Source organism: Salmo salar, chromosome 28 (genome assembly GCF_965601325.2).
Source record: "Salmo salar chromosome 28, fSalSal1, whole genome shotgun sequence".
NCBI classification, from domain to species: domain Eukaryota; kingdom Metazoa; phylum Chordata; class Actinopteri; order Salmoniformes; family Salmonidae; genus Salmo; species Salmo salar.
The window spans coordinates 6,426,293-6,437,575 of record NC_138318.1 but is presented as its reverse complement, the minus strand read 5'-3'; the positions used below and the strand labels follow the sequence as shown (position 1 = coordinate 6,437,575).

Genomic DNA, 11,283 nt, shown 5'->3' with positions numbered 1-11,283 from the left:
TATCCCTACTCTACATCCTCATACCCTGTGCTTGAGCATCAGACTCTCCTCAGCACTCCCCTAGTGTAACAGTGCTCTAACAGTGCTGTACTGTTCTTTGCCTTTGGATTGGCTACTTCTGACATTCTTTGACCGCCTCTCCAGACCAGATTACTAGCAGACGGCCTGTGGTCAATGCTCTCCACTGTTCTCCTCACACAGGACTATGGCCACCAGACAAAGGAGCCATTTGATCCCAGGCACAAAGTAAAGAAAGGGTCCCTTCTCTCGGATCCTGTGTGCTCGAGAGACTATGTGAGTGTATGTGAGTGTGTGTGTATATATATATATATATATATATATATATATATATATATATATATATATATATATATATTGTGTGCGCGCGCTGCATGCTTGTGGCTTCCCAGTCTCTCTGGTGCCCAATAAAGTCAGGGAAGATCCGTAACAATAGCCATTGTCCTGCCTATACCAATCCCTGCCCTCAGTGTGGTGGGCATGGTCGCTCCGGGAGACGCTGGCACAGGGTGGCTATGAAAGGGGTTCTTTGTCCTTCACCTTCACCGTGGCAACAAGGTGTTTCCTGCACTGGCATTCCGACTCAGTGAGAAGCAAAACCGCGTCTCGCCTCTCCCTATCGTACTTATCACAGCTCCAAAGAAAAACAAATAGGAAAAAGAGGGAGAAAACCCACACACGCATACACCTCTATGTGTGTGCCATTCGACTAGCTGTCAGGGCCTAGGCTTACACAGAGCGTACAAAGGTATAGAAGTGCAGTGGAGTTGAGCATTGTTACATAAGGATGGGTCATGGTTCAGGGTTCTGGTATACATTGTCTAGCGCTGTGAACCTGAGTGGACAATGGATACATTGCACAAGACAAGGCCTCAGTCCAAGTTCATTTTCTATTCAACACGCTCAGATTTTCTCGAAAGCTATACCTTGAAGGGCTGAGGACTGAAATGGCAAGAAAACACAAGAGAGAAAAAGAACGGACGAGAGAGTGAGCAAGTAATAGAGAAGCGTGTATGAAAGGATAGTGGCGTCATGTGAGGTTTCCAGAGGGCTGCCAAAGGTTTTTCCCCCCATCTCTGTCCAGGAACGTAACATTCCATTACCGAAAATGTCCACTCTACTGTACTCTGCGTTTTCCCCAGGCCTAGTACGTAGACTAGTAGAGTTCACCCAGTACTTTATCATTTCTCCACTGTCTCATGTCCACTGTTCATAGTAGTGGCCACACACACATCATTCCTGTTGACAGGGAAGTGCAGTGTGCCAGAAGCACAAAACCGTCCATTGTCACATGTAGGAAGCCTTTACATTGGTTAGTGCATGAGGAAGTCTGAATAGGACAACTTCTGAGTATAACTCATGTTTTTATGCATATGTTGATGTTTTTTTTTTTTTAAATGTTATGCCAATCTCCCAATGGCAAAAAAAGGCATGATTTACACCACACAATCAAGTTATGACATGTATTCCCAGTTAGGCTTGGGCCGTGTACAGTAAGAGCACAGCTGCATGACAGTAAAGGTCTACAGTACAGTATGTGATTCATTCCAGTGAATCACGAGTCAGTGGGGCAGTGGCTGAACCAGGGTTGACCCCACTGACTCACAACGTAGAGAAAAAACACACATAGTGGAAGCAGTATTGGTTTATTGCATCCTCATCGCCATCAATAACACATCTCGCTCACGTTTCCTTGGGAATGGTCCCCCCCCCCGCTAGAACAGAGTCAGGCAGGGCAACAAGGGGCAGTTTGTATCAAGCGTGTCCGGGTAGGAGTACTGATTTAGGACCAGTTTAGCCTTTTAGATCACAATGAATGAGATCACATGGACAAGGGAAGTCCTTATCCTAATTGGTCCCAAGGGTTTAAAAGCCCCCCTGCCTCACGCAGTACAGTAAATTTTACGAATGGGGGAAAAAAAATGGAAAGGCAAAAAGGAGGTTTCATTTGAGTTATGTAGCTAGCATTCCATTTGGCTAGCTGTGACAGCTGATTTCTCACACAAACTTCACATTAGTCATTTCATTTCATCTGTAAGAATAGCGGAATGTCACAATATTATAATAACAATACAATAAGAATGGAAAGGTGTGCTAAGATTGACAAAAGAAAGAAGCTAGCTGTAAAATGTTGCTATTCCCATTCCCTTCATCCAAAGGCAGTATCACACAGTGGACCATGCATTACGAATCACTCTGTCATTTAAATGTTTACTTCGTGGAAGATGAAAACATCATGCCATCCTGAATGAATCAGGGTGTGCACCATTTCTGAATATATTACAGTACATTCTTGTCTGAGCAAAGATCCGGCAAACCAACACATTCGGCTGGTTATTCGTGACATGTCTGTAGACACAGATCCCTGTGTTTCCTTCAGTGACCATAACTAGCCTTCAAAACACAGCGTTGAGGTACAACTGTGTAGTGGTCGACACAGCTGGAGCCAAAATGGCATAAGCCCTTAGAGGCGTAACAAAATATCAACTTTTCATACACGGCTGTCTCAGTTCCAATCTAAACTAGTCATACAAACATCAAACTTCAAGTATTGTCACATTTTATAATTAGGATCCAGTATCAATTTTTTGTTGTTGTTGCATTTTCAGAAGAAAAAAAATTGATTTGGTTGAGCTTCCTAAAGGGGCAATCTGCAGTTGAAACAATAACAAAGCTCCAACCCCACCACTGCTTTGGTAAAATGCTGAGGGTTAAGGCTGGAGAAATGTAACCACTCTCAAATTCATAAACATAGCTATGGATACAAAGACTGACCATCCATGATATCCAAATTATAGTTTTAACCATGTTATGAGGCTATACAGTGCTTGTTTACATTTAAATTGTTTACAAACATCGGAGTAAAACAAGATTATTATTTTGGGTTCTGATAGGGTACGACAGTTGCACTAAGCTCATGAGGTATTTGTAAGTTATGTTCTTCGAGAATCAGGGCGGCTAGCAGCTGTGACGATGTGCGCTGAGAGTCGGGAAGCAAGTTCAGGGAGTGAGTGATTTAATCAATAAACGAAACATAAAACAAAACAAGAAACACGAACAACGCACAGACATGAAACTGAAACAGAAACAATAACGCCTGGGGAAGGAACCAAAGGGAGTGACATATATAGGGAAGGTAATTAAGGAAGTAACAGAGTCCAGGTGAGTCTGACGACGGGTAGGTGAGCGTAACGATGGTGACAGGTGTATCGCCATAACGAGCAGCCTGGTGACCTAGAGGCCGGAGAGGGAGCACACATGACAGCAGCCTAGAAGTTAAAAACTTTGGGCCAGTAACTGAAAGGTGGCTGGTTTGAATCCCTGAGCCGACTAGGTGTAAAATGAGAATCAATGGATATGCAGATCGTTGGATGAAATGCACAAAATATATAATTCCAACATAAAAAAATCATATAATAAACTAAAATAAAAGCAAGCAGTTGGAGAAAAGGCAAATTTGGTCAATTTTCTTCTTTCGAGGTCTGCTGATTGTCATATTCTGTGACATCAGCGGTGTTCCATGCGAAGCCTCAGCCCAGCCCAACGTCCAGTGACATCATCACCACAAAGCCCAGGATGGAGGTCCAGGAAGCCAACTTACCGTTCCCACTTCAAGACAATATACATGGACAGGGTTAATCAATGTTGGTGTATTTATACAGTACTTCAGTCATATACAGTACACTGAGACATAAAGTCTGGAAAGATAAGATTGATAGACAGGCAGAAATAGAGGCAGACAGACAGAAATAGAGGACAGACAGAGACAAAGACAGAATGACACACACACACACACACACACACACACACACACACACACACACACACACACACACACACACACACACACACACACACACACACACACACACACACACACACACACACACACACACACACACACACACACAATAAACAGGCCAGCAGGCACACACTTCACAGTGACAGTCTACCCACACAAAATGTTGGATGTTGAAGAGAGGACAAGCCAAAAGACAGCTCGCTTCCCGTCTTGAATTTTAAAGCAAACAATACGCCCAGGGTTGTGAAAACCAGAACATTCCAGGGGGACCGTGTCTTTGCTCCTCTCCCACTCTCCCTCCCTGTGGCTCACAATTACACAAAGACAGCGATTGATCAAGTCTGGCTCAGTCACAGAGATGGGAGCGCTATGAACAACCAAGCAAAGAGTTGGAACCAGGGTGGGAAAAATGTGAAAAATAAGACAGAAGAATTTATTTTGTTCTCGGCCATATTCTATGCTTTCTGTCTCTTCTCTTCTATCACCCTCTCGTTGTATGTTCATGTATTACCAGGACACTTTGTTCAAGTGTTTTCTAAAGGGTTAGACATGGGCTAAGCCTTGACTAAGACATGGGCTTAGCGATGGGAGGGCACTGTTAATAGAACATCTATCCCTCCTCTCGCTCGATGTCCTCCATCAGTCTGCATGGCCACCCACCTGAGTTGAGCCTCTGGGATGATGTCATCAACCACCACATACACCATGGCCCCGGCAGCAAAGGCCAGGGCGTATGGCAACAGTGGTTCCGCCAGCACCACGGCAACGGCGCCTAGCAACCCGGCGATTGGTTCTACCATACCACTGAGCTGTCCATACCTGAGGAAATAGACAATGAGGAGTTAGTTAGAATCCTAGTTAGTACCCTATGGGGTAGGGATGTGACAAAAAAAAAAGAATGATCTTAACTTTTAAACTGCCATTTTTTAAATTGGTTTTCCATTAAAACAAAAATTCATAGAATTCCATTCGAATTCACAATGCGGCTGCTGTCAGCAACGGTTTGGGTCTCAAGGTGCGTCGGTTAAGCATTGCACTTGTACTACTGATACCGTACCTCAATTCCACATTGCAACGTTGGTATTTCACCAAGATTCTGTATTTTTGGAATGGAGGAGACTGATTAGTTGCCACACTTCCGAGAGCACAAACACATATTTCCTAGCGAGCTAGCGAGGGATGGAGAGAGAGAGGGCACAGTATAGGCAGGTCGGCCACCAGGCAGAGAGTCAGAACCGTGCACTCGGCTCATCTATCGGTAATCAAAAGCTGTATCTCGAAATGGAACGCTGTATCTCGCAATTTCTTGTCTCGCAACGTCAATAAAGCAGGGATATGCTAGGATATTCTACACACAACAGACCGAAGACTGAACACACACACTCATCATTAGCGAAGAGGAAGAGCAGGCGAGCCAGTGCGAGGGAAGGAGAGAAAGGAGGGGCAGGCAGAAAGAACGGTGCGCATATGTCTTGGTAATCTGTATCTCACGGCGTCTTGTCTCGCATGCCTAAAGTTTGCGTCTTCCTCTCTGGTTCTATTTATATTACCCAACTTTCCCCAGGCCTTTATAGCCTATCATCTAGTCAGTCTATAACACGGCAAAGACATTTTTTCATTTTTTCCCCCTTAATGTTAACAATCCCAATTTCGTTTAAACGTTCACACCCCTACAAGGGGCCCTTTTTGGCTCCTTCAGTCATTGGCTGTCAAACCAAGATAAAACTATTCCCGGAGTATGAGTTGAGGTGCAGATGAACAGAGTAGGCCATATAAAGGTACTACATGGTCCAACAGAGAAGTGTTACTCACCAGAAGGCTTTCCACGTGGACATCCCTGCGCCTCGCAGAGGGAGGCTCACCGCAAGGCCCTCTGGGAAATTCTGGATACCTATGCCAATGGCCAAGTTTCTGTAAAACACATGATGATAACACTTTAGAGGATACCACTTCTTAAGATTCTTGTCGGACGGCCTTACAGATTACATTTCTTATTACCACTACCCTAATCAATGGTCTTTCATTGACATTGGTTAAGAAGCCTAAGTGGAAGAGATTTCAGAGCTTTGAGTTTGCATTTGAAGCATTTCATTCACTTGAACCTCATTGCTTCAATGGAATTTGAATTTTATCATAACTAAGTGAGGTACAAAGTGTGGTTGGTGAACTATGGTTGGTGGATGGGTGAAGTGTGGTTGGTGAAGTATGGTTGGTGGGTGGGTGGATGGGTTGGTTTGTTGGTTAGCTAGGAGGAAACTGTATCTGAACGATATATAGTACATAGCATGGAAAAACTCAGCTATTTTGCGGCTGGCAGTTTCTGTGTGAAACCAGTTCCGGGGTCAGTTATAAGGCAGTTGTGCTCAGTCACTTTACACAGAGAATGAGTCACCACCGGAGGAAATCATCACAGCAAAACCCACAGAGACCACGGATAGGGACTCATTCTCAGGACATGAAATGAGATGGAAACAAGTGCTAAGGAGACAGCATGTCAAGACAGATGAGGAGAGCCTTGGATGTGAAGAGTTGGGAGTTCAAGCAGAAAATGGATGTTAAACAATAAGTTGAGCTTAGAAGTGTCCATCCAAGGCTCTCCATAGCATCAATAAACTGAGCATAACAGCCCACTCCCAGTCCACACTATCAGCAGCCAGGGTGGCAATTCAACATCATGCTCATAAGTGGTGTTAACCAGTGTGTTTGTTTGTCTGCTCACACTCCACTGCATCCTAGTTGGACTGCTTCAGTTCCCAGGGGGCAAGGAACTCAGCAACGCCACACATTAGTGTGTTGGGGGGGGAACGACTTTGTGTGTTTTAGAGGAAAGCTCTCTTTTGGGTTTCTTCCTTCCCTCTGTCCCTCCCTCGATCCCTGTGAACCATTCTCTGGCACAGAGTCAAGAGCCTGCCCCCAGAGAGGGAAGATTAATGACAGCTAGTCACGGTAAGGTTTACAGCTGCCACAGCCTGGAAGAGAGAGAGGGAAACGGAGTGCATGAGAGAGAGAGAGAGAGAGAGAGAGAGAGAGAGAGAGAGAGAGAGAGATGGAAGGAAGGAAGGAAGCAGTTGTGATGTGTGTGTAGCATGAATGTGTATGTGTATGTGTGTGTATGTCTGTGAGGGTGTGTGCATGAGTGAGTGCATGTATGCCACGATGTGGAGAATCAGATCAGGTTGTCAGTCCAGTTGAAGTGTTCAACAGTCTAATGGCTTGTAGATAGAAGCTGTATCTGAGCCTGTTGGTATCAGACCTCATGCTCAACAGTAAGGGAGTGAACATCTCGTGGCTGGGGTGTGTGGTGTCCTTGATGATGCTACAGGACTTCCTCAGGCACCATTTCGAGTAAATGTCCGGGATGGGTGGGAGCACGATCCCAGTGATGTACTGGGCCGTCTTCACCACCCGCTGGAGGGCCTTGCGATCGTGGACGGAGCACTTCCCGTACCAGGCCGTGATGCAACTGGTCAGGACGCTATCGATGGTGCAGGGGTAGTATTTGGAGAGGACCCGGGGCAGCATGTCGAATTTCTGAAAACTTGTGACTCTCTACTGCAGTCCCGTTGATGTGGATCGGGTCATGTTCCCTCCTCTGCTTACTGAAGTCAACAATCAACTCCTTTGTGGATGGAGTTGGTGTCGTACAAAACCACGCATTCGTGGGTGAACAGGGAGTACAGCAGAGGACTGAGGACACACCCCTGGGGGGCCCCTGTGTTAAGAGTGAGTGTGGAGGAGCTGTTCTTGCCAATCCTCACAGCCTGTGGTCTGCCTGTCAGGAAGTCCAGGATCCAGTTGCAGAAGGTGGTGTCCAGACTCAGGGCTCTGAGCTTGTTGTCGAGCTTGGAGGGAACAATAACATTGAATGCTGAACTGTAGTCAATGAACAGCGTTCTCAAAAAGGTGTTCCGGCCGTGTGAATAGCGATGGAAATGGCATCTTCCGTGGATCTGTTTGAGCGGTAGGCCCATTGGAGTGGGTCCAGTGTGCCTGGCATGCTGGCCTTGATGTGGGCCATCACAAGCACTTCATGATGATCAAGGTGAGCGCGACAGGGCGAAGTCATTTGGGCTCTGGGATGCTGAGAAGACGTCCACCAGCTGGTCAGCACACACTCTGAGGACGCGGCCAGGGATGTCATCTGGGCCGGCAAAGAGAGAGAGAGAGAATCCAGAGAGAGAGAGAGAGAAGAAAAGGAGAATCCGGAGAAACCAAAGAGAAGGCTAGAGTATTGGAACGAAGGAGGGATGTCAGAGCGAAACATCTGGGCAGCGTGAGAGAGCAGACAAAGAGAGAGACAGAAAAGAATGAAAAAAAAGAGAGAAGGGATAGAATAGAAGGAGAAGTCCAGAGTGAGGAGAACCCGTGCCTCTGGTGTGGTTGAGGTGAACCCAGTCACCCAGTTCTAGGTTCACTGGTAATCACATGGGAGCTGTATTGGCAGGAAACATCACCTCATACAGTACTATTTCATAAATGTGAGCCACATTTCCCCATTACAGCAGCATTTCATGGCAGCTCTGTTTGTTTAGCTGCAGTATCAGGACAGGACCAGACCGGATGGAACCACGCCTGTCCAGTCCTCAGTAATGACATGGAAAAATGGCCTACGATCAGGACAGTGCTTTATGTACAGTACCATCTCTCCTGTGTGTGTGCGTGCATGCGTCTGTCTGTCTTGATGTCAGACACTACCCTATAGACCATTTTCCCTTGCCTTTCTGGTACTGGCGAGGAGGGTTCACTCTCTCTTCGGCTATTCATTGTAAATGTTTGTATGCCTATGTAGCCAAATTGTATCTATGTATCTATCTATGATCGTATGTTATCCATTGATGCTTTTTCTATGTTTTATTTATATCTGTAAATCAACCAATGACATCAAGCCACACCCGGCCATGATTACAGACACCTGTGTGTCCTTCCAAACTATATAAACTAGTGACCCGCAGTGTTTGTCATTAAACCCTGATGAAGACAGCTTGGCTGTCGAGACGGTGGTTATTCAATTATTGCATCAGACCTCCTTTTCTTTTTCAAGGGTTCTCTCTCACACACATCATTATGATTTCTATCACATGTCATGAAAGGCACATTGTTCTCAGCAGAGGGATTTCATCACAGGCTCTCACGTTAGCAGCCCATCAAAAGGATGCTAGCAGGGCGTTAGCTTGCTCAACAAGTGATTTACTGCTGAGACACTACCGACCTGTATTGAGCTGTACTGAAATAAACAGGAGCTGGTTAGCATGCTAATCGCTAGCCTATCTCTGTGTAGTAACGTTTAGCAATCATTAGACTTGGCGACTATTTCAAATAACTTACTAACAACACTGGATTAGTAAAGAACAAGTCATATCCTATTGATTCTCTTCATTCCTACCAGATACCCAACAGTCTTGAGCTCCTACCATTTCAATTTTTGTCATTTAGCAGACGCTCTTATCCAGAGCAATTATGGTTAAGTGCCTTGCTTAAGGGCACATCGACAGATTTGTCACCTAGTCGGCTCGGGTATTCAAACCAGCGACCTTTCGGTTACTGGCCCAACGCTTTTAACCTACCTTCCCTCACTCCCTGCCTGCCTTCCTCTGCTAGGTGTGTGGTTGTAACACCTGATCTCCGCTCCTCTCCTGCCCTCCGTGGCACCTTTGACCCTCTTTTAGACTCCATCCCTCATTCCTCTCTGAGGGCCCATGGAGCTCAAGGCTCTCTTTCGGCTCCACTTTCCCCCACTAAGCCAACCCCTAAACACACACACGCGCGCGCGCGCACGCACGCACGCACGCACGCACGCACGCACGCACGCACGCACGCACGCACGCACGCACGCACGCACACGCACGCACACCACACACACACACACACACACACACACACACACACACACACACTCCGTCAGCAATGTGTGTCAAACAGCACAGAGGAAGCCCTAACTAACCATTGAAGTGTCTGTCAAACTAAACACAAATATGTTTCATACTGACTGGCCACTTTACAGGATGGTAGAGAATGGGGATTGTATTGGATTCTACTGCTGTGCATTTTAGTGGTTAAGAGTGATGGGTAGTTGTGGATGCTTCAGACTACACACACATTTTCCTAATCCCATGGCTATAGGCTGAACATGCAATAATAATAATCTCTGGGGGGCAGGGCACGCAAATGGTTCTGTAGTCACTCCTTCCTTCCATCTCTCCATCTGTTTCTCCTTCTCTTTTCATCTTCCTCTCTCTCTTCACCCTCTTTTCCTCGACGTCTCTCTCTCTCTCTGGATGGAGGGATGCAGTGAAAGGCTCTATTGAGAGCAGGTCTGCACGTGTGGAGGAACCCATACCATTTAGGCTAGTTTTTGTTATGTCAGGAATGCGCTGAATGTCAGTAGCAATCAGTGAAACACAACTCCAACTACCAGACGACCGAAAAAGGAGAAAAGAGACATTTTTTGAAGCTAAGAAAATATGTCTGATGGCCTTTGGCCCCTTTTTCCACATAAAAGTGTCAGAGAAGTTGAAAAGAAAGAGCCTTGTGGTATTCTCCTCTCCTTCTCCCACCCTCCTTTTTCCCCTTGTGTCTCTTTCTACCTGTTCAACTCTCTCTCTCGTGTCTCTGCTTCATCCTTATCAGACACTCTACTGAAGAAGAGACACTGTAAGCGCCAACACACCAGAATGAACAAGAAAACAAACACACCTTAAACCCTGCTGCTACACTCATCCATATTCAGTGACTGACTAATAATGTATGTATGCCCACATCCTGCTGGGATTCGGTCTCTTGTGTTACACCCTTGAAGGAGGCCTGCCCTTCCTTGCCATGAAGAATCCTTGCCATGAAGACTGTAATTAATTCAATATTGCATGGCCATATCTACGACTGCCGTGACTAACCAATGACATCACTAATGGAAAGCAGATAAAGGTCTGACAGGATGAAGGCCATGTCTTAAAGAGAGAAATGGTGTACAGTAATGTATGGTTTCCATAAAGACTACCCCGTGTTTGAGACATAATAAAGACCTAGGAAAAACGCACAATTAAAGTTTTATCTGTGCAGGTCAAACAACAACAACAAAAAGATTAGAAACATAAAACCATATATGGACCATATTGTTAACAGCTGTGATAGTTCTACCACAAAAGAAAACACATTTACAAATTGTGCCGAAACATTAGGAGATGATTTCCTAAACAGCAGTTGCAGACATCTCACGGTCTTAGACAACATCGGTTGAAATGACGTGCTACGTGGTAAAAACTTATCTGATCAAATGTTCTCTCAAATCTTTTGTTTTAGTTTTTAAACTTTCCGTCATGGACAAGTGTGACGTGTCTCATGTAGTGCTTCCTAGGATGTGTGCATACACTGAGTGTACAAAATATGTGTGTGCACATACATGCAGTGTATGTGTGTGCGCATTCATACAGTACACACACATATACACTGAGTATACATAACATTAA

At 45.5% G+C, this 11,283-nt stretch overlaps 1 protein-coding gene across 3 annotated transcripts in view; it reads right to left on the bottom strand.

Annotated features, from left to right (window-relative positions):
- Positions 1 to 1,648: 1,648 nt before the first annotated feature.
- s39ab (Zinc transporter SLC39A11) overlaps positions 1,649 to 11,283 on the bottom strand; it is a 143,007-nt gene continuing 133,372 nt past the window's right edge. For 2 of the 3 annotated variants that reach the window (XM_082970352.1, NM_001173736.1), the window contains 3 exons: positions 5,633 to 5,731; positions 4,481 to 4,639; positions 1,649 to 3,627 (listed from right to left, as the gene is read on the bottom strand). In XM_082970352.1, coding sequence (XP_082826478.1) covers positions 3,549 to 3,627; positions 4,481 to 4,639; positions 5,633 to 5,731 — 337 coding nt within the window. In that variant the 3' untranslated portion in view covers positions 1,649 to 3,548. Of the gene's footprint in view, positions 3,628 to 3,975; positions 4,122 to 4,480; positions 4,640 to 5,632; positions 5,732 to 11,283 lie in introns of all 3 variants that reach the window. The other variant, XM_014178910.3, reaches the window with a different exon arrangement.